This window comes from Manis pentadactyla, chromosome 1, assembly GCF_030020395.1.
Source record: "Manis pentadactyla isolate mManPen7 chromosome 1, mManPen7.hap1, whole genome shotgun sequence".
NCBI lineage: Eukaryota > Metazoa > Chordata > Mammalia > Pholidota > Manidae > Manis > Manis pentadactyla.
This window is the reverse complement of record NC_080019.1, coordinates 25012419-25039416: the sequence shown is the minus strand read 5'-3', so window position 1 is coordinate 25039416 and position 26998 is coordinate 25012419. Positions and strand designations below refer to the sequence as shown.

At 42.5% G+C, this 26998-nt stretch overlaps 1 protein-coding gene across 4 annotated transcripts in view; it reads right to left on the bottom strand.

The window, feature by feature from the left end:
- TMEM131L (transmembrane 131 like) overlaps positions 1–26998 on the bottom strand; it is a 173326-nt gene that overhangs the window by 91015 nt on the left and 55313 nt on the right. For all 4 annotated transcript variants that reach the window (XM_036887733.2, XM_036887735.2, XM_036887734.2 and 1 more), the window contains exons 4-7: positions 8552–8620; positions 4142–4265; positions 2974–3090; positions 2062–2172 (exon numbers count right to left, since the gene is read on the bottom strand). In XM_036887733.2, the coding sequence (XP_036743628.2) occupies positions 2062–2172; positions 2974–3090; positions 4142–4265; positions 8552–8620 (421 nt within the window). The remainder of the gene's footprint in view (positions 1–2061; positions 2173–2973; positions 3091–4141; positions 4266–8551; positions 8621–26998) is intronic.

The window sequence follows — 26998 nt, the reverse complement described above, 5'->3', positions numbered from 1 at the left end:
AAGGAAAGAGTGGCTAAGTCATCAAAGTATGGGGCATGTGATTATTTAATGGGGATAAGTCATCTACCGGGAAAGGAACACAGTGTACACCAGTCCAACAAAGGTCCTGAACTATAATGGAGAGAGATGGCAAGATTCTCTGAAGAACTCAAGCTTGAGTTGAAAAAGTTAAGATGAAATAGGCTTAGTACAGGGAAAAGTTGGGGGAGGAGAGTCTGAGGAAGCTGCAGAGGCAAAGGACCTGAGGCAAGACGGGAGCTGGTCTGTGTGAGCAAGCAGAGGAAGTTGGTGTGAGTGTAATGCAGAGAGCAACAGAGATGTGTGCAGACACTGAAGACAGTGTGCACAGCCAGCCGTGAAAGACCTTCCGGCCACACTGAGGATCTGGTAAAACCCTAAGCCCTACGGGAAGGCACTGGAAGGTGTTAGGCAGGTGACTAATGTCCAACTTACATTTTTGGGAAAGGGACTAGAAAAGGCCCAGGTAGCTGCCAGCAGATCAATTAAGGGGCTCCAGTAGCCAAGGAGAGGGGTGACAACGGCCTGGATGCAAGGAAGGGCAGGGCACATCAGGGCCAGTACACAGGATCTGCTAGGTGGAGTGGATGAAAAAACATGCCAGCTCTTGCTACAAGGTCTTATGCAAGCCTCTCTGGGAGGCCCCATGGTCAGTTTCTCTCCCTTAATCTCACGTATCCTTAAATTAACCCATTAACTAAGGTAATCTGAACACCTGTCTCTGTTTCAATACTTCTATCACCACTCATAGGGCATTTGGCACTCAAAGCTCCCAATCTCAGTTACCAGAGAAACCAGGCCATTCTCAGCTGTCCTCCTTTTGCTGAAGGACAGCCCTGGGATGAAGCTAAAAATGTTCACACGACAACACCCATGCTGCCAACACGTGCAAGTGAAACTTACTCTAGCGCTCTCGGCCCCCTACAGAAATACAACTCAGATCGCAGCAGTCTCCTGCTTAAAACCTTTCCATACATCCCCACTGGTCTTAGGATTCAAGCCAAATCCAAATTTGCAAGTTAAAAGAAATATTCCTTAAAAACTTGGGAGGGGCTATTCAATTTAAAAAAAATGAAACTAATATTAAAAATCCCTAAGAATTCTCTATGTGGTCACAAAGCGCCTAGACATTACATTACGGGTAGATTCGTTTTGTCTGCCTCCCTCACTAGAAGGTAAGCCCCATGGTGACAGAGTTAGACCAGTGCCGGACCCACAGCAGTGGCTCCTCCAACTGCTGCGGGGAGGAAAGCCCCAGGTACCGCTGTGACTGATGAAAAATTCTAAGCACTGTTCTTTATTCATTAATCCAAAAGAAAGGGTAGGTAAGGTGGTAACATAAGTAATACCAATATATTGGTTCAAGAGTTTTTTCAATTTCAAAAGTCATCTGTAGTTACAAGAAAATACAGACAATCAAAGGGGACAAATGGCCAAACCAAATAAAGAAATGCAAGTTACAAGAATGTTAAGGTATCAATATGCACCCTCTAAAACATCAAAACTCTTTCTTTCTATTAAGCCACACTCAGGCAGAGGTGGAAGCAGGGAGAGGGGAAGATAGTAAGACATTCCTGGAGAAATATCATTACTAGTGACCACGGAGGTTCTGTCTTCTTGAAAAGCAACCTGGCAAGATTTAACAAGCTCTATAAAATGGGTCACAGTCTTTAACTACAGAATCCTGCTTTATGAAATATACCGCAAGGAAACAGGGAAATAATCCAAAAGGGAAATAAAGAATTTACAAAATATGTAAATGGCCTAATGATAATAATAATAATAAGCAGGAAACATTTCAATTGGATTAAGCAAACTATGAAATATCAATACCATGGACCATTCAGCTATTAAAAAGAAGTATATGGATTCCACTGACACTTCATATATATTATTTCTACATGCATTAAAATTTTGTCAAAAAGGAGAAAACAGTAAAATCATGTGTAAAAAGGGCTCTTTGTACTTTGTACAAAACATACATAAATTTAGAAGGCTTCAAAGGCTGGTATTTACTCAAAATAAATCCACTATTAAAATTACCTGTGTTTGTGAAAGCTGAATGCTCTGGACCTGTGGAAGCAGAAAATAAGCATTTGGTAGCGGCTTTGCAGACCCTTCTGTAGAGACCCTGCGAGTACCAATTCCAGATACCTGCAGGAAAAAGAAAGACTTAATTACTCCACTGTGAGCTCTGATCTGTAGCTATCACCTTGGCCTTCCAGACTCTATTCATCCAATTACTTTATCTTTGTCTACCGAAAAAGTAACAAGAGTTGCTGAATTAAGCTCATTATAGCAACTGTTTTCAGAAACAGACAAGTTTCCTGATTAGGGGACCACATGTTTAATGGAATCCAGTAAGAATTAACCACAAAAATGCGAGATCTTGGCTCTTAAATTACTTGATACCACATCCTATTAAAAATGTCACAGATACCACTTAAGATAAAGATTCCTAACTATGTTTGTGAACTACAAAATGTTCTTCACACTCTATCCCTAGACCTTGATATGAATAGTAAGCTCGCTAAGATGCAATCCATGACCTGATCACAAATACTCCTGATCCCAGGAGGGGAGGAGTCTAAATCACTGGAGGCTACCTTTACAGCTCCTTCTCCTTGGATTATTTGTGAGATGAGGGCCGGAAATTTTGAAAGCCTGCTGTATTTTATACTAGGAAACTGTATGGTATATTTCTGTTTTGTTCCAATACCCTTCAACGATCCGCAGTGAGAGCCACAGCTCTGCACTGGGTACTGAAGACGGCCAACCACGTGGCCGGGAAGCAAAAGACAGGGGAAAGCTCGTGAGTGTAAGGAACATCATTAACTGTTACATTTTAGTAACATAAACAAGGTGGCAACATTTCCAAAAGTCTTTTTTAAAATACCCAAAACTCTTCATTAAGTCAACAACCAGATCAAGTGACAAAAAGAAAAAGTTACTTACATGATAGGAAAGAACTCCGTATGAGGAGGTATTAATAAATAAAGAACTTTCAATGCTTCCTTCTTCAGTAGGTAAGAAAATAATTCTGAAGGAGGTTTTCCCCATTGCTGGAATTACCTGAAAGAAAGGTACCTAATTAGCCATTAGGAATTGGTCCCCTTTGAAGAACTGTCTTTCAGTTTTCCTTTTTGACAACTTTTGTTAACAGATGTTTGCATATTCTGTACCTTCGACTTATAAGTATCATGAATCCCTGCGACTCCCCAAATGGATCAACATCCAACAATCAAAGAGAATGTATCAAAGAACATACCACAGACTTGGGGCAAGAGAGTTTGCCATATCCTTTCACTTCCCATTGAAGTCACGTGACACACATCTTTCCTCTCCCTTCCTCTTCCATATCCATGCATTCAGTGGCCTTTACTTTACACAGTTCTAGCTCTACGTAAATAAAGTGAACCACTGAAGTACAAACATGCTGATACTTAAAGCCAGGGACAGTGTTTAACTGGGTAGATTATCATGAACAAAACAGTGGGCTCCCCCCTATACCATTACCTTAGTGTCTCAGTATTTTTTTAAAAGTGCATCAGGTAGACATAAGTAAGTGAACAAACAAAAGGAAGAAAGAAAATCTACCAGTTATTGGGGTCTTCATTAAAAGTTAGAACACTGAAATTTAAACTATTAGGAGATGAGGATTTTGAGCTCTGTGTTATAGTGCAAACTTAGCTTATAAAGGCCCATTCACTATCTCTGGGTCCTACATTTAGAAAGCAGTCCTATTTATCTTGGTAGGTTTGTCAGGTGAAGAAATCACAACTATAAACTCGTATTAGTTGGTAAATGCTTCAGCATTTGTAGTCATTTCAAGATAAACAAAATTGAATTTCTTTATTCATGAAGAAAACATACTGAGTATACAAATATTACTACCTAGTTGAGATTCCTTAAACCTTTTCTTCAATGTAGATTTCAACAGGCACCAAAATTATGAATATGAACAACTGAAAAAATAAATACTAAAGCAAACATACAGAAGGAAAGAGTTTGGGTAGCAGAAAAGGGGAGACAGGGAGCAGAAAGTAAAAACTTTATGCCAAAGAAAGCAAAAAAACCTGGCAACCTGCCCCAGCATAGTTTCCAAGAGTACATCAACACTTACCCTGCAATAAACAGGAGGCACATGGAAATGTCTGGCAGCTGTAAACACTGAATTCACCACGACCTCACTCTCCTTGCTAGGGTTATAAGCATAGAGAATCTGTGCTGAAGGGTGTCCCAGGAATCTAGGAGGGGAACAGGGAGAAAAGGTACTGTGTTGTGTGGTTATAAATTTAACTATCCATCCATAAATACATACATACATCCAAACATACATATACTTTAAACCCAGATCCATTCATCCATCCATCCATTCATCCATCTATCCATACTACTTTAAACCAAGAAAGCTTGATGTTCATTACTAAGTTAAAAGCAACAATGACCAAATCTTGTTATTAGTGAAACATTTAATCCACAACAGTTAAAAATCTAAAAAAGAAATCCTTTCTTTTGCAAGATTTACGCCAACCCACAGTAGCACCCCCACCGCTTTTTGTGTTCAAAGAATTCAATCCATCTAGGCCATTAGATGCTTGCAAAAAAGCACAGTGGAAACTAGGCACTTCTCTAATTTTGGTCTCTAATTGAAATGAAAGTATGTTTAGATAAGAAATTATACTCATAGAAAAACCCAATTTTCTTCGGGTTTTTTTTCTGAGTAACAAATTTTGGGCTTTGGGGGGAAATGCATTTCAACTTGCAAAGAGACTTTAGTAAACCTTAGAAAAGTTAAACGTTAATTGTTGCTAAAGACCATTCTTATGAGAAAAATGAAAACTCTACAACACTTTCTAGAAGTGGTTCTTATCCACTTAAATCATGAGTCTATTAGAAAACTGATGAAACCTTTGGCTCCTCCCTCCACAAGTATGCACACACAAAAAGTTTTATAATTTCAAAACTTGCCATGAATTTCAGAAAAAGACTGTCTGCTCTACAGCAACACCCTAACTACTGAGGAAGATCTCCATGTCGATTCTTCTCTTTCTGGATGTGCTGTCCACCTACGAGGATGGCTCTCACAAAGAAAGCACAGGAGGGCAGGAGTTACCTGCAGGGAGCCCTCTAATCACTTAACTGTCACTCCTACCGATTCGCTCTGGTTAAATCACGTTGTAATAGAGAGCTGGCAAAAATTTCACTGAAACTTTACTCCACTTTTAACACACTTGGTGGCAGAGACCCAAATATTCAGCTCTCACTAGAACAGACTAGAAATAAAACTACATTCTAGCTTCAGCAAAAATTCATCTACATTATGTTTGTATTTCCCTGATTTTATTTTGATTTCTCTGATACTAAAAATGTATGGTTCAGGAAAAATTAATTGCATGTTGTTTCTCTTACATACAATGGGATTTCCAACATACTGTATTACCAGCATTGAATCCTTGGAATTTTTCTCCTAGCTTTTCCTATTTCTAATCACAAGTCTTAATTGAAGTTTTTATATGTCCAAAGTGTATTTTTAAAAAGTCCTTACAGCCAGATACAAATAAAATATCACCCATGTGAAAAGGGACTGGGGAGGATGGGTGGGAAGGGAGAGAACAAGGGGGAAAAGGGGGCATTATGATTGGCACACATGATGTAGCAGGGGGGACAGGGGAAGGGCAGTATATACAGAGAAGACAGGTAGTGATTCTATAGCATCTTCCAACGCTGATGGACAGTACCTGTAATGGGGTATGCGGGGGGACTTGATAGTGGGGGAGTCTAGTAGCCATAATGTTGTTCAAGTAATTGTACATTAACAATATCAAAATAAAAGATAAAAATAAAAATAAATAAATAAAAATATCACCCATGTGATTAAAAACCTGATTTTTAGAGTGTACTTACATAACACAACTAAAACTGTTTTATACTACCACAGCACAAAGGGTCACCTCAGAAAGCCGGACCTCAGAAGTACTGGGCTCCCACTGGCCTCTTCTCTCAATTAAATAAATAAGGACCTTCCATGGTTTTAGGTGAATCATATGAATCAGCCAGCAAAGTTATTAATACTTATCCTCAAGTCTTTATATCCCATTCATATAATTGGAAGACAAGATTTTTAGTTTCTGAGATACAAATGCCTCCCTGAGAAACACATTAGAAAATGAGACTGTAAAACCGCCATACTGAGGAGTTCAGTGGCTGCAGGTACCAGACCTCACCAGCCCTAATGGGGCATGCTGGCTGTAACCTAGCTACGGCTGTACTATTTTTATTCTATTTTTTTTAATTCTATTTTTAAAAGTGTTACGAGGATAAGAATTTGCTTCAAATAGTGACAACTGGAAGACACTCTCTTAATTTAATGGTACAAAAAAAATCATTAAAATCTCTTATGAATGATTAATCTCAGGACCAGCACAATATTAACCCTTAAAATAAACCCTAAGAAGTAAGCAGAGGGCATCTCTGCACACATGATGCTGACTCTACATCCTAGAAGGAAACCAAAGCTATGAAAAGGGATGGGGTTTGTCCAAGGTCAACGTCAAAAATAAACAGTAGCAAAAACTGAACAAGGGCAATTAAGAATCAGGAGAACTCTCTGGTTTAAGTTTTAATTGAATACCCATAAATTATGCCATTTGTCAGAAGTATAGTAAAACAACTAATTTTTAAAGCGCCCTATTCAAACTACAGTTTGTTCTTGTTGAGATTTTTTTAAATTTCAGCAAAAACAGTTTATTATTATAATCATATCCTACATCTCAGTAATAAGAAACAAAGTATGGTGTATGCTGGCTTAGAAATCAGATTTATTCTGTCATTTCTAGTGAAATGACCTTGGGCAAACTGCATTACTCTTCAGCAACAAATATATGAGCATTTATAGTACATGCTCAAATAGAGAGATATTGGAAAATGATACACACATTCAGATGACACCTGTCCTTCCAGGACTGATATAGAACTCAATGACAAGAGACATGGTTGTGCTTTGACAGTACTAAAAGTACTACATAAACGTCACTGAATCATCCAAAGGTGATTCAAGACTAAGAATCAGTAATCTTTTCAAGTCAAAGACCTTAAACATTTTTATTTTTTCAATTTGCTTTCAGCTCTCTGGACCAGCAAATGATGTAAACAGCTAATATAGCTAACATATACATACATACATGTACACTGATTATAGGATTTTTATGTTACTGAAGAATAAATACAGACAGCCAGCATCCAATGAGCTGGAATTGTTATCTTAATCTAACTGTGCTTACTACTATCCACCTTACTACATCTACCAACCTATAATATACACTCTTTAATGGAGGTCCTGCATTAAAATTTCTTCTTATGATAATGACTTCTCACAAAAGCAAAGTGCACCTTCAGAATTTACAATCAGGGAGGTTTTCTCTTAAATTCAGCTTCTAATAAAATGTCCTTACCTAAGAGTAAAAATACAAAAATTCAAAAACAAAAACAGCAGACACCTAGTATCTTGTCAAGTCAGCAAGCTCCCTTCACACTTCGTCTCTTCTTCCTTTTACAGAATCTCCTTTAAAAGCTCAAAAAGGTATTTTTAAATTTAAAATTCCTTCTCCTTCAATGCAGCTCTAATCTTTTGAGGACCAGAGGGAAATGAAAGGAAATGCAGATGAATAGTAGGGCACACCAGGAGACCACCACTAACTCACGCCAGATGCTCTTCTAGCACCATGGTTATTGCATTCGCATATTTTTCTTGTAACTCAAAAAAGCTCTCCGCAAAACTGAAGTGATGTTCCAGGCTGCTTAAAACAAGCACAGCTTTTACATCTAAAACACACTTTCACTTCTACCCTTAAAACTCTACTAATCTGAAATTATCTCTACCCAGTGCTGCAATATTTGGTACCCAACGAGTTTAAGACTTTAACTTTCAAACTTCATCACAGCCAACAAGAGTGCTTAAGTTCTGCTTCTGCATAGCTTCACCCTTCTCTTCCTTAATTTCTCGCAGGTCCCAGATTAGACCCTCAAACAATACTTGTATCACAACTGCCTTCATCTCCTATTCTTAACACGATATACTGTAAATAATTACAGCTTATATGCTGTCTTCCCCACTTGTTTCCAAAGCCTTAATCATAATAACTAACATTTGTACAGTGAAATTTTGAGTCCCAAAGGAGGGCAAACAGTAAAAAAGAGTTATGAAATGAATTCAGGAACCATCAGTATTTAAAGCTTTTCATTTATAGAAGAAGCTAATTTGTTTCAGAAAAACAAGGACCTACCATTTGACTTCTTACTAAATGTCAATCACTATAAAATGTTACAAGGTATACTTTTTAAAAACTAAAGAAATGGCTTAAACAACTCTACTTTTCACAAAAATATTCCTTTTAGCAAGTCCTAGGATCAATATTCCTTATATTATTAATATACTTAAAATTTTATTAACATCATACACATATAAGACATCCTGAAAGCAAATAATGCAAATAAAATACATCATTAAAAATCATAAAGAAAAGTTACTCACTGAATTCCAAAATCTAGAACTGATGGCTGGAAATGTAAGCCCTTTCCACTGAATAGTTTGTCTGAGGAGCTGAAAAAGAAAAGACAAGACAGGTTAATTTTTGTTGTGAATTTAAAATCTGAACACTGAACTAAGAGGATGTACTGAGGCCAGTGACTCTCAATGCGTGAGATATAATTTCACTCTGTTATAAATTAGTCTGAACTAGGTTTTAAATGTTAATATTGATTAGAAGTCTAATATAATTCTACAGCTGTTAACAATTTGATACTTAGATTATGGTAACTTTGTATCCAAAACACAGACAAAATGGCGATGGATTTAACTTTTAATGGGCTTGATTTCTGGATGAATTCAAGTAACATGACTGTTTTCATAAATAAGTAAGGTGGGTGGAAGAGGGGGCAGAGAAGGAGGGAGCTTTGGCCTCTAACAGGGAAGGATGTGAAGCATAGCCAGAAGGCTCACCCATCACCAAGTCTGTATTTTGAAGAAAAATGATCACATAAAATTTCACATGACAGGTCACAATTTCAACAGTTGTTAGTCATTATTATGATTTCATTTTCCTTCAGAATCAAAAGCCACAAATTAACATACCAAAAAACATATTAAGGATACACATAAAAGAAGAAACATAAGCTATGGCATAATATATAGACAAATTTATTTAAAGATAAAATACGAAAAACATGGATTCTATATACATATATGTAAAAAATACATATATTTCATATATGTATATAGAATACAATGCTGTCACATGACATTTTAAAAGCCATATCATCCAAAAACATGTAACTGGAGAAGCTCCTAAATGCAACACGTATAAACTGTTTTCAAAGGCCAAAGTAAGCTCTCCCAAATACAATTTTCTTTTCCCACAAAGCGGCCTTCCACTAAGCATGGTTCATAGTCTGATCCAGGAATGGACATCTGAGTTTCAAACGTGCTGGCCAACAGAAGCTTTGTGACCTTCAGTAATTCCCTCTCCCATTTTTCTTGAAGGTGCGAACAATACAGAGACCAGACAACCCCTTCCAAAACCCTCTCATAGGAAGAATCCTGGCTGCAATCTTTCTTCCTCCCTCCACTTTTCTGCCTCTATGTAAGCCCCTCTTCTTCCATTTTTTCTCCCAAGAATCTTTTCTCTGTTATCTTCTATTTGTACCTCCTTTCTTTTATCTCCATCATCAGCTTTCCATTCATATGAGGGCACAGCGCAGTCTCCATCTGCCTAACTCCTGCCAACCCCTCCACCATGCTGAGCTTGGGCAGGAAAGAGGCATGCATGCTGCCTACTGGGTTCCCTCAAACCCTTAAAGGCCAGGACTAACTCTGTGACTTGCCTGCAAGAAAGCCCACTACCACACCAGCAGCCTCCATAAATGTTTTGAAGAGCCACAGAAAGCGACAGACACAAAGAGGTGCCAACAGCAGATACACCACAACCACCCCACTCCAGACAGAGCTGGCCAGGGCTCAGCATTCCAGGAGAAGAAGAAAACAGACAACTTCCCACGCCAAAAATTATCTTAGAGAAGTCAGGCTACTGTGCAAGTAATAAATAAAATAATTAATGACAGTCGTCTTTCTGTCTTGTGTACTGAAAGAAGTAGATTTAGCACCAGATTTCACACACAATTTCTGAATGAAGAGATTTGGAGAATTTAAGTAATTCACACAACATCACATAGCTACTAAGAGGCAGAGCCAAAATACCAATGTAAATCTGTCCAGGTCAGAAACACGAAGCTGGTATGGAGTTTAGGCCGATCCAAGTTTGCACGACCCACCAAAGGCACCAAGGCAGTTCAGCCTGCTGGGTGAGGACTGGGGCTACAGAGACCAGACCAGCCTGGTTTCCAGGCCCAAGGCCATCTCTTTTTAGTCCTGAGTAGGTCAGTCACTTAACTTTTCAAAAGTCCCAGCCTTATGATCTAATAAAATGAAGATGACAAAAAATCTACCTAATAGTTATCATGAGGTTGAAATAAGGTAATAACACCTTTGCCTCACACCTGGCACAGTTAAGCGCAATGAACATTAGATCGTGTTACTGAGAGGGTGACTCTCATCTAACAAGAAAAGCAATGAGAACAGATGGAAGAGCCAACTGAGTCTGGAGTCAGAGCCGACCTCTGGATTTAAGAGTCCCAAATGGGGTAGTGGTAATTATCTCTGAATAGAACAAATGAAACATAAACCTGGGCCATCTCGTATCATAACAGGTTTTTAAATCTGTCAGTATTTTCTTAAAAGTCATAGGATGGAGTCATCCTTCTCATTCATCAGATTGAGCTCAGCTTGACTTTACAATTTAGAAACTAGATCAAATTATAAGATTTAATATCACTTTATGATTTAAACCCATTTCAGACATAAGCATTGACCTGGAAGAAAAACACACACACACTCAGGCCCTCAAGTATTTGTTTAAAAGACTGAAAGGGGGAAAAAAGCAGCAAACCACCAAAGTTTAGTCAACCTCAGATATCAACAATTCCTCAAGTAGCACCACTAAGAAATTACACTGTGTCTGAAGATGCCAAAGGTTTCCTTTGTAAATTCGCAACTTCAACGAAGTAACTTAAAGCGTCAAGAGGTACAGCCATAAAATTTCCTACCTTTCCCCCTTTCTCTCAAAAGTCAGATTAACCTCCTCACATTTGAATCCTAAATAATATGATTATTATTAATGTCAAAGTCCACCTGGCCTCTTTCATTCTTATAAGTCCCCACATCTGGCATAAAATAAACATATGCATTTTATAAAATAAATTAGACATTTATGCCACATATTTCTAATGTGCACCCTTTTCCCATCTGTAAGATAATTTATAAGGAAAAGTCCTTTATTAAAAGAGAAAAATAAAGCAGGGACTATTTTGCTTGTATGACAAGGAGGTAGGCATAGGCACAGGAGTGGGCTTTATTCATATGGACTGTGTTACACACACCCTCTCAGTCCTGTTCTAAAGACACCCTCCTTCTGCAAATAGCTGAACTTGCCCTCAGCTGTAGGACATGTGGAAGGAATTCCGCACGTTACTTTGAAAGAGTATCTTTGCCTCAGATTACCTAAGACTTTTTCTTTTATGTTTTTTTTTTTAACTTTGGACACCTTTAAACAGTTTGAAAAAATGGCTAGTACAAAAGAAAAGAAATTTCACTGGAAATAAGAAGCCTTGGTTCAGGTCCCAGTTCTGAATTCCTATGCGACACAAGGCTTCAGTTTCCTCTTGGGCAAATTGAGGGGGCTGGGCAGGATGACTCCAAAATCCTTAGAAAAGCATTCAGATGCCCAGACGCCTATTCCTAGGAAAATTAAATCTGCTGATATCCAACACACCCTTTAAAAACATTCAGACTAGGAACTTAGATATGGAAATGAATTAACTATAACCAACCGTTCTGGCCACTCACAAATGGTATCTGACCAAAATACATCCCTCCAAACGCAATGCGCCGCCTCTCCGGAATGGGCAGCAGGGCCCAGGGACTCAGAGCCAGCCTCATAGCTTCTGGCCATTCAGTAGGACCTCGCTGCACCGAGGCAGGTGGCCGGCTCACGCAGTCTCCCCTCAAGGGTATAGTCCAGGAAGCTGGGCGAGGCTCGGATGCCAACAGGCAAAACTCAAGAGACAGAAGAGGAGAAACCTACCTGCAGAAGGAGGGAACACCTCACAGGGCCCTGGCGACCAGCTGCCCTGAACGGAAACTGAATGGAGGCTGCTCTCAGCAAAGCTACTGGCATGAGGGAAGACGCAAAGGCCTAGGCAACGCACAGGCCACGTTTGGACACCATCCTCTGAGCAAGGAAAATGCATTAGACAGGGAGCCTGTTGACTGACTGGTAGAGTGCAGAGCATAAAGCAAAGGAGGCTAATGGGAGCAGTGAGGAAAGGAGACTGCAGACGGGAGGCTGCCCTCAATCGGCACTGCAGCTAACAAAGAAGGCTTCCCCACGCGGTGGGAACTCAGAACACTGGAACAGTCGGATGCTGGTCATGACCTCCATGAGCCACAAGTCTGTGACCACCCTTAACTCCTAAAGGTAAACCTGAAGGTTTAGTAAGTTTCTGGACAATGCTGCACTGTTTCTGAACAGGGCCTGCACAGGCTGTTGTAGTCTTTTCCAAACAGGGGAAAAATAGCTTCACCTTCTAACATTTTTGAGAAACTCCCCATACAGGGAGGGTGGAGCTGTTGGGTGTTCATATTCCTAAAGGTGCTGGTTTTCATCTGTCGCTGGAAGCCCCAGTATCTATGGCTAGGTGCCTTTTATAGCAAACTCTTCCAATACCTGGAGAGACAAGCATATGTTTAAAGAAAGTTTTTTTTTAAGGATATGACAAAGCCTTTAACCACTGGTTGCGGGCAAGAAAGTTGCATGAACAATAGGAAAGGCTGCCCACCAACTTCACAAGCCACCTCTACCTCACAAAGGTAACAAAGTAGACAGCACCAAAACAACGCTAAATGCCTACACTCTGAGGTCGTCAAGGAGAGACATGTCATGTTAATGAACTACTTACTGGGCTGTTCTTAGAGTCACAAGAATGTGACTGCCCATTCAGATCCCAGTGGAAGGACCTGAAGATTCCACCAATGGAGGATTTGAGCGCTGCTAACCCCCTTGGGCCCTGAGCAGGAAACAGATATTTCTAGGACTCAGCTGCTGTTTCCAGGGACCCTGGAGGAATTTAGTACTTTTGGGTTATGCAATGAAACTGGAAGGGATCTCAGCACAGACATAGGAAGCCCCAGCCTGGGGGCAGCCCTTATTGACGCTCACCCACAGTTAGGCCAGCCCCTCCAGGGCAAAGCCTGCAGGCACCCACCAACAGGGAGCACTAATGCTGCTCTGAGCACTCCTGTGACCTAACAGTCCCCAGCTTTAGGGCCTTCGGTAAGCTGCATGACTCCTGAAATGAGTTCTATAACTAAATGACTCAAAAAATGCTACATCATAATCTTAGTGCTACAAGCTGTTTTATGCTTTTACTTTTAATTAAAAAATAATTCTTCCCAGAAATATGATTGGAAAAAATATGAAATAGACAGGCATGTCTACTTAAGTTAGAACTGCCACTCTTTCCAGAAAACAACCTGCACAGAACCACTTACCAATGGAGGCAGACCAGTAGTTTTCCCTATAAAATTCCCAAAGAGGGGAGGAAAAGCCATTAGGTAGGGCATGATTTTCCTAGTTTCTTCTATGACAGAAAGCCTCAGGCTGCAAGGTCAAAGCAAAGAGGAAAGTCCTTGGAGCAATACCAATAGCAGCCTGTCAGGGGCGCTCCCACTGCTAGCGGGATATCCAAAGCAGCCTGGCGTGCTGATGGTCAGGCCTCCCTGAGGCCAGGACTAAAGTCCTCCACACCAATCTGTCCCTCAAGTTGCAGACAACCTTCTCCTCATTCCTACCACCCAAGGATGAGATGTTCCCTCTCTCAGAGACCAACTCTACAGCCCCTTTCTCGAGGGAACCCGGGCCAATTCCAGGGCTTCACAGGCTCCCTCCGTGCTCTGTCTCCTCCACTTAACCACATTAAAGACCTATGCCCCTCTCCCCTAAGAACCTCTGACGTGCCCTACCTGCTTCAAAACCGTCTTGCCAACAGATCCAAGCTGCTGGCGAAAATAACAATGACAGCAAATCCACTTACTGAGCGCCTATAGGCTACCAAAAGCTGGGCCCAGCTCTTTATTTTCCCATGTAATCCTAAGAACCCTGTGTGGATACTATTACTATCCTATTTCCACACACAAGGAAACAAACTTTGAGGGTTCAAACAACTTCCCAAAGCCCGCTCAGCCACTGGGGTGTTGAATGGGGACTGAATGCACATTCGGAGCCCCTCGGCTACACTGCCTGCAACTCCAGTTGTCTCTGCATCCTGCCCCCTCACTCTACAAAAAGGGCCCTTGCTGAGGTCACCAGTGGTTACACACTGTGACATCAAGTCCTGAGCTTACCGAACCTCTCCAAAGGCCCCTCTCTCTTGGAGTGCCCTCCCTTGGTTTCTAGGCAATCTTGCCCAGTGTTCCTCCTCCCCCAGTGGTGTCTCCTCCTCATCTTCCTGTCCAGCTCCTCTACCTCTGCTCATCTCTCGCATGTTACTGTTCCCTCGGCTCATCCCCCGTTCTCACTCTTTCTGGCCATCACACCACCCCAGGTGTTTCACCCACACTAACAGGGTGATGCCGCCTACAAAGATGATTGTCATTTCTTCGGCTCTCCAGCATCTAAGCTTCCTTCCTACATCCACAGCTTCCCCTCTGTCACCCCTTCTGGATTCTGAAAATGCCAGGCACTAGTTTTTCTAACCGTACTTGCAGCTAAGGTGCTGGCATATGACCTAGACTTTGCTGCATCTGCCTGGGGGAGAAGGTGGGGTATCGAGAGCTGATGCCGTGAGGAAGGCAGGCAGGAGGTAGCACACCAGCAGGGCAGCAGTGTCCCCAGCAGTTACTTCCAAGACAATTGCGCTGTGGTGCTATCAGCTAAATCCCCTTTTTGCTTATTTGTTTTCTGAGCCTGGTTCTTAAGTCTTCCTAGAGATTCTGTAAGCTGCCCAACATCTTTTCAATAAATTCCTTTTCTGCTTAAATCAGCCAGAGTTGGTTTCTGTGGTTTGACTGATTCATTTCCCAAGCCTGAGTTTCTGTGGTCTAGCCCCCTCTGCTAAGCTCCTGACTCACATTTCCAAATGTTACAGACACCACCCTGCAGATGGCCCAAGGGCACATCCAAATAGAAGCCAAGTGGAGACAGCAACTTGCTTAGACTCCCCATCAGTTTGCAGCACGGTATCCCCATCTTGGTGAGTGACACCCCACCTGCCCAGACAGAAGCTTTGACACCCTGACTCCTGAGCTATTCTTAACTCCACACGCCATGCAGGCTGAGGTCTCTGCTGGAATCTGACATGCTCACACCACTCAAATCTGTCCCCTCCTTGTAGTCACACTACTGGAACCTTATATCCAAAAGACATTACATTTGCATTTCAGAGACTTTTAAAATACATTATTACATTTGCACATTTAATCATACCCCACTCCACATGCTATAAAGAACTCCTTTAGCTAAGTGGTTATGGTTAAATAATTTTGCAAAAATCTATAAAAGGAAAGACCAGTAATTAAACATATGTTTACTAACTCCATTTCCAACTTCCTCCTTACTGAAACATATGGCTTCTCATCTATGATTTAAAGACTTAACATCTTTTCCTAGACTCCTATATGTTAAAATAATGTAACTTTTAAATCTGCACATGCAAAATAGATTTTGCATTACCTTTTAGCTCTAAGACAACAAGTTAACATTGAGAAAGTAATTCAGTAGTAGACATCTCCAGCAGCAACAGAGTTGGTCAGATGCCACACATTGGAGAGAAGAAGCCAGGGCAGAAATTCACAGAGACAGTATGGAACTGGGGAGACAGGATGGAGGACTTTCCTCCTCGGTCACAGGTAGACAATGCAACTTCCTGTAATACAGTGGCTGTTTTCAGAAAACCAACTCTGACTACCCAAAGTGTCCATATAACTGCAGACAGTATTTCTCTGAACACGTGCTGGCTATTTTTTAAGCCCACCTATAGCCCTTGAGGTCGCTCAGTGGCTAAGCTCACTCACACTGTAAAAGCCGCAAAGCCAGACCCACCAAGGTGAATCGCGGAGTCTACCTGCGTTAAGACAGCATCACAGCCCAGGCGCTCTGCCCCAGAACCCAAGGTGAGTAAGAGACCGCCTAACTTTCATGGGCTTACAGTCTCGCATATGGTACAAAGTGGAGCACAGTCCTTAAGAAGAAAAACTAATGTGGGCAGGTTAGGAAGAGGTGGCATTTAAGCAGGGCCTACAAGGCTAGACACACTGTTGGCAGGTGAAAACCGAGGAAGGAGCTGCAGACAAGGGGGAACCACGAATGAAGGCATACAGGCTGCAGGAAGGTCCGCGAGGTTAAAAACTTAAGTACATGAGATGATTTCTTAGCACTTCTTGGTAGGATGAAAGAATCATCCTGTTTATAATTTCACGTTCCAGAACAATATTGTGATTCAAACACAATGAACTGGTTGACTTTTCTTTAAATCCCAATGTGTGCAAATACACCGAAGCAATCTTTAGGCAATTACAAAGAATGTCAGCAGCACTGTTGGAAAATACAATAAAAAATTTCTAAGCTTTGCAACTGTTCCCTTGAAGGGCCAGCCTCACGGCCTTCTTGGCCCCAGTGAGTGCAGAAGCCTGTGACTTCACATCCTGAGAAGAGCACAGCAATTGGTAGTCTTGGATAATATCAAGTTGCATGGGTGGGCCGCTCCTGTTTCTCAGAATACCTGGACAACGTGTTCACCAAGCTCAAGTATCCCTTTAAAAGAAAGAAAAAGGAAAACCTAGCCTCTGTAATTTTTGTGGAGGAAGGTAGAAGCAGCCCTTTGGACTGTGAAGCTGCCTACTGAACATGCTAGCACATACCCACACTTGCCCTCAGAGTGTAACTTCCTACCACCAAGCTCATCGATATGCTATAATCCCAATGTCAGAATGGAATAAAAGCTGATTTTTCTTATGCGAAACCCAAGGAATACTGACATGGAGAAACCATTCTAGAACATACCCAGAAAACAAGCACTCCTTAACACAAGTCAGAATGGCTGGGGTTTTTTTCCCCCTGGAATGTTGGGGTAGGGGATGGGAACTTAAAAATGTGTTGTCAAAGCAATTTTCCCTTGAGAAATGATGGGAAAGCTCTCATGGTCTCTTTACCAGGGTTCTGTAACAAGGACTGTTCTTCAGCCCTTAATATCTGTATCTCCTTCTTCTGTGTGATTTTTAGCTCTTCACATTTCCCAGGTTCCCCTGCAACTGGGCATGACCACAGGACCAAGTTCCAGCAAACAATGTAAGCTGACGTATCCCGTGGCAGCTTCCAAGAACCTTAGGGCCCTCTCCTTTCTCCTCTCCTCTCACCTGCTGCCTCTAACACAGATGGCTCCACCTTGCACCCTGGGTACCAGGTCCAGGACCAGGGAAGGCAACACGGTGATCTGGAGGGAGCAGGGCTCCCTGAAAACTCCCTCAAGCCAGAGGCTGTGTATCTTCTAGACTCCTACAGGAGAAAGAAAACTCCATCTTATTTTAAAGCACTGGTATTCTGTAACTCTGTTGCCTCAAAACTTAATTCTAATTGAAACAGATTTCCACCTTTTGCTAACACCAGAAACTGCCAGTGGCCGCAGCTCAACAGAACTAACACTACGCAGCCACCTCTCCTTCCAGCCATTGCTTGCTGGGGAAGGCAGGTTCTAGCAACATCAGCCTTTCATTTGGTACAGAACCAGGAAATCAGAAAGCTAAATGGCTACAGCAATAAAAGCAGCCCAAACCTGATGGTAAAACAAAGAAAATCTTAAGAAACGAAGGCTCCTGGTGCCTTTCTCTGGGAAAAGCCACTGACTGTGGTAGTGGCCCATGGAGGCTTTGGTCACATGCTGGTGGACACTGAGAAATGTCTGTATATAAACTGCCAGTAGGACTGGGCACCCAGAAACCACCTTCTAGGTAGAACCTATCATTCTGCCTCATAACCACACGTGCAGGGACAAGTTCTACACAGACACCTGCAAGGACCTCTATGACACACTGCAAAGAACCCAGGATGAAGGGGCGTCTCAACTGATGGAGCCACACCAGCAGTAATGGAGGTGGTGGTGGAGGGAACACATGCGTGATGTCCCGCGTGGTCTTCTGAGAATCAAGTGCTAGGTGGGGCCTTGGCCCAAGGAGCACCACACCATTTGCACCACAACAAAGGCACCGAGTAAAAATTATTCTACCTTTCGAAGACTGCTTGAAACACACTCAATTACTGGCATACACTCCCTCCTTCCCTAGCGCGGATGGCAAGAAACCTTCAGTGGAAAACAGCCACCTTCCAGGCTCTACACAAAGTCCTTCCACATTGTGACAAAATGCAGAAGAGCTCTTGCAAAATAAGAAGAGGAAAAGCAGGGGCACATGGTATTCTGTCTCCTAGTCAGTCTTGGGAGAAAGGATCCAAAGAATAAGAAGGTATAGCAGTGAAGAGAAGTTTGCTGAATTCCCAGGGCCCACAGCTTCACTGGGTTCCGGTCAGAGACCACCAACCCCCAAGGATAGACTTAACTAGAAAGGTGAGTACAAGAGATCATGTTTGGGTGACCAGAATTTCAGTTTCTGCTGAAATAAAGGCAACACCTGAGGTCCACTGTGAAGATCAAATGGAATTTTTAGGTAGACATGTGCAAATAAGTGCCCAGCAGAGCTTTTGCTCAGGGGTGGGAGGCAGAAAAATCAAATATTAGATCAGCAGAAAAGCAAAATAATGAAGTTCATTTTCTGATTTCCATGGACTCTCCAGAAGTAAATCAGGACAAGGCTAAATGGCATCTGTTTTCAGAATTTAACGTATGGGAAGGTGGGCAAAAAGCCTTCAATTTAAATCAAGCGAGCTGACAGTCGGGCCGCACTCACACGACCAGCAGGAGAAGTAGCAGGAGCCTCCCTTTCAATTCAGCCCTGGAATTTAATTGTTCTTAACTATACAGACACCACTCATATGCAAATAGTGCATCAAGGGTTTTCCTTTTAAATTGTAATTTCTCTTTCAAACCCTTGAGGCACTGATGTGTAATTGCAGAAGATGTCACTGAAGAAAGAAAGGACCCTCGGTCACTTCGTCCAGGAGAGTGGCCCCTCTCAGCAGGCACCCTCCCACCCTTTGGCCCTGCGGGCGCGTTACCCACCCTGCGGCCAGGCCTTCCCCTCTCGCGGTGGGTCTGCACTTCTCTAACACCTTGCCCTTCTCCTTCCTGCATTCTCCATGCCTAGACAAAGCACAGTATGAATCCAGCGCAGACTCCAGTGCCCAGCAGAGAAGAGAGGGAAAAGCAAAGATCAGCCGGCTGCGGCTGTTTTATCTCTTCAATCCTGGTATCAATGAGCACCCACTCCAAAAGCAGCAGAGCTCTGTAATACAAACTGTGTTTTGAAGATAATAATAGCAACATGAAAAAAAAATGCTGCCAACAAGTAAATAAAAGGAAACAAAACTGTCATGTGCAACCGGATTACAACTAAAAAAATAAATGAGGAAAATGAAAAGGCAGTTAAATTTCCCTTCCCACCCTCTCTCCGCCACTTTCCAAAACTGTTGCATAGTTCAATGTCTTTGAGAATACTAAAATGTTCAGTTACCTGCTTTTAGAAAACTCAAGAGCAACTGGAAGGTACATTCTTCTTAAATACAACTTGTAATTATTTCTTTTTATCTATTCGGGTAACACATTTCCACATTTATAAGTTATTTAAAAGCTAACAAATTCCAGTTCCAAAATATTTGGTTGTTACTTTGCTCCACTTCCCTGACTCACTGGGTACTTTTCAGTCTCTGTGGCCCCTCCTCAGATACCTCTTCAGGACAGAGGCACCCCAGGCTCCAGGCCCCACCATCTCTTTCCCACCTACGGTCACTCACTTCCTGCTCCGTCCCCATGTCAAGGCTCTCTACATCACCCAAATTCCCTCTACTGAGCCCTCTCTCGAACCCTAGCACTCCAGCTGCCCATCTGCAGGGCAACTGGGATGTCTAAAAGACATTTCTAAAGATCTAAAATAAAATTCTTGTCCTGATGCCAATCTACTCCATCAACAGTAATCTTGGCTCGGTTGTTACAACCCAATAATCTTGGAATAACCTCAAGTGTTCTCTGCCCCACATCCCACATCTATCCATTGTTCATCGCATGAACGCTGCTTTCAAAACATAGCAGGAACCTCCTCCCCAGCTTCCCCACCTCCTCCACCCCGGTCAAGCACCACCAACTCTCTTGATCTCTTGGTTCCTGGCTCCAGTGGCTTCAACTGGTCTTCCTTGCAATGTAGACTCAACCCCAGCCAGAAAGGCCTTTTTAAACCTAATTCAGATCATGTCACTGCTCTGCTCAAAACCCCAAAATGACTTCCCATTTCAAAGGCCTCATATGCCGCCCCCACCCCCGCGCCCGCCCCCCACCCCCACCCCCGCACTACACTCTCCCCAGCGGCCTCACGTCTTCAGTTCCCTCCCCTGCTCGGGAGGGGCTCTGCCCTGGCTGTTCTGTGAACACTCCAAGCATGAGTTCCCACGGCATGGCCTGTGCACAGACCCAGGCCTCCTCAGTCTAGAACACTCTTCTTCCAGACAGCCTCATGAGGAACTCCCCCATATCTCCTCCAAATCTTTGTAAAACTGAAACACTCTTGTTTATAATGACAGTCCCCATCCCACAATCAATCCTCATCTTCTTTTCCCTTACCCTATTTCTTCAACTTTCTCCATCCCACATTCTGTCTTCAAACACCCCCAAAATTCAGTTGCTTATTATATGTAGATTTGCTGCCTCTTCCCCATATCCTATCAGACGGCAAGTTCCGCTAGGTCAGGGACTTTGGTCTCTTTTGTGTGCCCCAAGCATTTAGAGAACAACCACTGGATAAGATCTGTTAAGTAAAAGAAAGACTTTTCATCTGGTGTCATGGATTTATAAAATCACAATTCAGGCCTTAGAATACAATCATCCAGTACAGTTATCCTCATGGTGGTAACCTCAGCACCACAGGGTCATGAAAAAAAAAATGTTTCCCAAATATTAATTTAAACCTTTACCAAATCTAGTAAAGTGAGTGAATGAGTGAAAGAAAAACAAGGTACGTATAATTTTTAAAACCATGTCAGGTAAGTTACATTATTTATTTACCTTTAAAAAAAATGTCTAGCCATGTCAAAGGTATACAAATTAGAGTAAGTTATAAATTACAAAAGCTGTAATTAATAAAATACTAAGATAACTAAGAAATTAAAAAACAAGAGAAGATATTAAACTATTGAGAAAAGCAAAGCTTTGAATCAGGCACTGAAACCTTGTGGAAGAGATGAAGTGGGGACCATGAGACTAGAGCCAGTTTGTTAACTGTCAGCTGGGGAGAATCTTCTGGAAGACAGCATCTAGAGCCCGGATCTGGTTTTAATCCTTTAATTGTCTGAATCAGCACCACTAGTTACTACAACGTGCCTGAGATGGCTGTTTTGGTCCCACTGCTTGAATAGGTAGATTTGTAATCCCAGAAAGAATAAATGAAAATCTACAGTATTTATAAACACCAACAACACAAAAATAGAGGCAAGCTGAGCTGAGGGCTGGTATCTGACCCTCAGGCTCCCTTCTGCTACCTCAGTGTCACTCCTGGTTCAAGTGCCAGTGGGGAGCAGATGTGCACCCCTTCCCCACACCTCGTCCCCCCAGCTAAATGAAAGGGCTCAGTGAGAGGTGGAGATAGAATCCGTAAATTCACCTACTCCTGAAGCCAACAGCCCTCCTTCTTCCAGGTTCTAAGAGCTAATAAATTCTTTTTAATGCTTAACTAAATGACTGGAATCTGTCACTTGAAGATGAAAATGTCCCAACTAGTAGTACAATGAACCCAGTAACTAAAATATAATTCATGAGGTTGGGTCCAAAAGTCAGGAAAGCAGGTAACCTTTGGAACATTAAAATACATTTTACGACTTTATAAAACAAATGCTTTCTGAGAAATAGGATGACTCTGCATAAGGACTAAAATAATCTGCATCCCCACAAAAAAGGGGGTAAAGAAGTGCTTCCTAAGAAGTGAAAATTACGTTTTCTTTATAAATTAACAGTTTGTTTTAAGAGGAGTAGAAATATCCTGAAGTTAGGTTGTGGCAATGGCTGCACAACCCTGCAGATTAACTAAAAAACACTGAACTGCACACTTTAAATGGTTTAATTGTACGGTATGTGGATTATATCTCAATAAAGCTGTTCTTTAAGGAAAAAAAAAAACAAGTGCACATGCCAGCCTCCTAATTCAATCATTTTGTCAGGATTTTGTAAGAAATAAAAGCCATTTCTGCAGATGCATCTTCTCAAACATGTACCCATACAAGCCCTCCAAGCTCATTTCCTTTCTGTGCACACAGATGCCTCTTATATACATAATGAAAATGCCATATGCAGATGTATTTGATTAGGGCCATCCACATTTCCCATCGTTATGCAGCACTTTGTAAGCTGCAGTTAATTCCTGCCTATTATCCAAGTGCAAAATCATGCTGCTTAATTTCAAGCAGCCTGGCAGCTGCAGAGGAAGAACAGCCTTGCCCTTCAGTGGAGACGCATCTGACATATACCCCTGCTGTTACAAGGCCTCCAATCATTCAGTGCTCATCAACTTCAATCAAGTGGGCACTATTAGATTGGAGCACAACGGCGATTCCTTCTCCGTGTGTTAAGCATGGACCTTCAAACTATCAACTTGAGAAGATGAACAGGAGGGGCAGAAATCAAGACGGGTGTTTGGAGAGCTTTTCACCATGGGGGTCAGGCCAGGGAGAGGGGTGAAGGGTGTGAAAAAACCGAGAGCAGAGCAAATGCTTACACCAAGGCATGTTCTCTCCCTCTGCAATCTCCATCCCCTTATTAATAATCTTCACAGACATGTGAGCCCTGGCTCCCTAAACCACCTGGCCTCCAGAGCTCAATAACCTCCAATACTTGTCTTTGTTTTTTACTCCGAATCCACCAGTTCTCAACTAATCCTTTGACCTCCCTTCTGAGGAGGCATTTCCGTATTTTAAATAGCTTTCATTGTGGTTTCCCTTTAACTATAAACAGAGATAAGAAAATATACTAACAGTACTTTATACAGTGAAATGGTACTTCATTGTGAAATGCCATATGTATGCAATAAAATACTATATATATTCAGTTAAAATTTTAACTCTTATATGCAACTCCATTTTTATCTGTATTCAGGAATACTTTAAAAATATATTTCTTTTCTCCACTAATAACAAAAGAGGGAAATCCTGTACACTCATGTTAGAAATACTGCCACATTCTGGCAGTAGTTACAGAACTAATCCCTTTAAATCCAAGAAAAGGTAAATCCCCTGCAGGGGACTCTTTAAAATTGTGTAGCTACTAAACGGGGACTCTTTAAAATTGTGTAGCTACTAAACATTTCCTCCCTTTTAAAAAGAATCATCATGAGCACCGGCTCAGAGTCAAGAAATTTAGCCCACTGATACCAGTTTGGCCATTTCTCAGAGGAAAGCAGAGGCAGCATTCTAAAATATGGATTTTAGGTTGCCAGCAGTTCCTCCTGAGTCAGGCTCTCTAGGGGTAGAGCCTGGAAATCTGCATTTTGGGAAGAGCTCTCCCAAGTAATTCCACTGTCCTTGCACCCATTAGGAAAGCAGAATGTATGTGCATTAGGGAACCACAGATCCTTTTCACCATCTCTCTGCTGCACATTCCAGAATCCTTCCCGTGATACTACTTGCAATACAACTCATTCCCTTTATAAAATTCTTCGGTCTCAGCCAAGAGTCAAGTTGCAGGAAACAAGCTAGCTAGTTTAACCAGAAAGAGATTTTAATATAAGGAATTAGGTGCTTATGAGATTGTTGAAAAGTGCAAGGGAGCAGGCTCTATGCTAGGCCTCCTGGGAGAACTCCCAGAACAATGGGGAACTGGTCCACCAATGGCGCTGGTACCTCTGTCGGGGATGGCGGGGCACCTCAGGAAGCTGCCCTGGAACTAGAGAGTCAGCTGGGATCCCAGGACCTGCGAGCTGTCTCTGCCACCACAACTGTTCCTACCCCAAATACCCAACTAAGTCAAATCATGGGAAAAATTCTCCAGTTTTTGCTATGCTCCAGAGGTTGAACTTACATGAGTTAAATGTGTTTCTAATGCTATGCACTGAACAGTGGTCACCAGGCTTGAGTCCAGCATGGCCAGTCTACTCTTTACAGCAGACCTTAACTCTACACAGACTGATGCAGCTTTCACCTTCCAAGCAGTCTTGGACACCCTCGATTCCCTCTTATCTACCTCACTTCCTCTGGGCCTTTCTGCTACTTCCGTCCTGTGGGGACACCTACTAATTCAGATCACAGTACTTTATCTCATCTTTTCAATTTCTTCTTGTTCAGCCTGTCTAGATTTTTTAGGGTCCTGATTTTTATCACCCAATTAACTGGCTCTTTGCCCCCAATCCTATCATTCACCAAATTAATGATACCTGAAATAAACAATATTTATAAAAGATATACTAACACCACCTTCACTGGAAAACTCTAATAGTCACATTACCAAGATCAGCCCAAATTCAACCAGCATTTTTTACACAGTATTTTCTGGACTCTATGCCCAGCAAAGCAGTGGGTGCTGTGAAGGAACAAAAGACTCTGACCACAACAAGCTGGTATTCTCAGAGAAGCAGCAGAGACCAAGAGAAGAAAATAAGAGAGACAGAAAGAATTTTAGATGCTGCAAATAGGACATTTCACACAAATATGAACTATAAACTCCGATTTGAAATAATGATGATTGTTCTTTTCTTAAAGCACACATGAGGTTTTCTGAAATGAACATATGGTACTGAAAGGAAGGGACCGACACACAGCAGCAATTCGCCGGAGAATTCCGCTTTATTGGGGAAAGGTGCTGGGTTATATAGGAAGGGGCATGGGGTGATTGTGGTGTTACTTCTACGGGGCTGGTGGCTATTGGCTAGGTGCTGGGAGTGGGAGTGGGGAGAGAGGTGATTGGTCTTTAGGTGGCGCCGTCGGGAACTGAGGACCCGGAAGAGAAGCCGGAAGTTCGCCATCTTACTGGTGGGGGCCCTTCATTCCCCCCTTTCTCCTCTATGGGGTTGTGGACGTTGCTTTCTTTCTGACTGCTTCCTGCTGAATGGGGGCGGAGAAGGGAGTGAGGGCTTGAGGATTGGGGAGAAAGGGTTGATAGGACTCCCCACAGTAAGGACGAGTAGATGTGGACCTCTTTAGGTTGGAAATCAATGAAGGTTCTTTGTAACTATAGGTCGAGGACTTGTTGATTCTAATGGTGCCAGGAGGATACGGGTGCCAGAAGCCAGGCGTCTGTGGCCATTGTTTCCAGGAACAGTTTTTAGTGGAGAGAGGGGTCCATCTCAGCGTGTGGTGGGGAGGTCACGTGAGGATGAGGGATCTTCTGTGGCCAGAAGCTGATAGTTCCTGAGTAAAAGCTGGTTGAAAGTTTGATTAGAGATTTTACTGACTTGGGATTTGATAAACTTTACTATACAAGGTAAGAAGAGACAGGCGAGAAGAATGATTATTATGGGGCCTGCAATGGGCCAGAGCCAGGTAAGGAGGGGGTTTGTTAGTACTGAAGAGAATGGGTTGGAATTGGAAGCAGAGTGGAGGCTGGAGGCAAGGTCGGTGAGTTTGGTAATGTCAGTTTCTACAATGCCGGATTCATTGATGTAATAGCAGCAGTCTTCTCGAAGGATGACGCAGGTGCTGCCCTTTTTGGCTGTAAGCAGATTTAAGGCCCACCGGTTTTGAAGGGTGACCGTAGCTAGCAAAGTGACCTGTCTTTGGAGAGAGGCTAGGGAATCGGCAGTGGATGTCAGGGCTCTTTTAAGTTTGTCGTTGAGATCTCTAATTGCCCATAGAGAGTGACTCAAGGCTCCTCTCGAAAACCCTGCCCCAATGGCTGAGGTGGTCAAAGAGATACTGACTATGATGGAAAAGAAAGCAGCCCTTTTTGTGCAAGAGGGCAAGGGAGGTTGGAGGTCAAGAAATTCTGCCATGCTGTAATTGGGGTGACGAGAATGCAGGGTGTGCTGGAGTTGGGAGGCAGTGAGTTGAAAAGACTGCCATTACACTAAAATAAGTGTCCCGGTTGAGTGAAAGTCTTAGAGCCGGAGGTAGGGGTGTAGATAGAGAGGCAGTGAAGTGCACTGGAAGGGGGTGGAGCTGGGCCTACACAGTGGTGGATGGTGAGATTATTTGTGTATTCTGGTTCTCATAGGGGTATGTCTGCCAGGGGGCGGAGGGGTTGTCCTTCTGCATGGAAGGAGTAGTTGGAAATATTAAGGGGCACTGCGGCCAGCAATGGGCGCTGTAGTGATGCGCATAAGAAACAATTGGCAATGTTGAGGGTGTGGTTGAGAAAGATGGTGGTGTCTCGACTAAGCTGTAACTAAGAGTAGGAGGAATAAGATGAAGAAGTGCTGTCAAGAGTTTGGATAATGACTTTTTCGGAATGTCCGATATCTGATGCAACTTGAGAGATCTGGGAGTGAGAGGGAACATACTCTCGAGAGATATGAAGGGTACCGTGGGGGGGTGAGGACCCCCCATAGTAAACTGAGGCTGTGACTCCGGCGGCCCATCGAGAGTCCCAGGGACCTGGGATTGATAAGGAGAATGAGCTGTTGGGGTATTTTATGAAACGGTTGGAGGAGTAATACTGTGGGTACTGGGAGTTACTCATGTAGTGAATGGCACAGACCAGTAGGGACATCCCCCGTAGGTGTTTTGCCATCACCTGC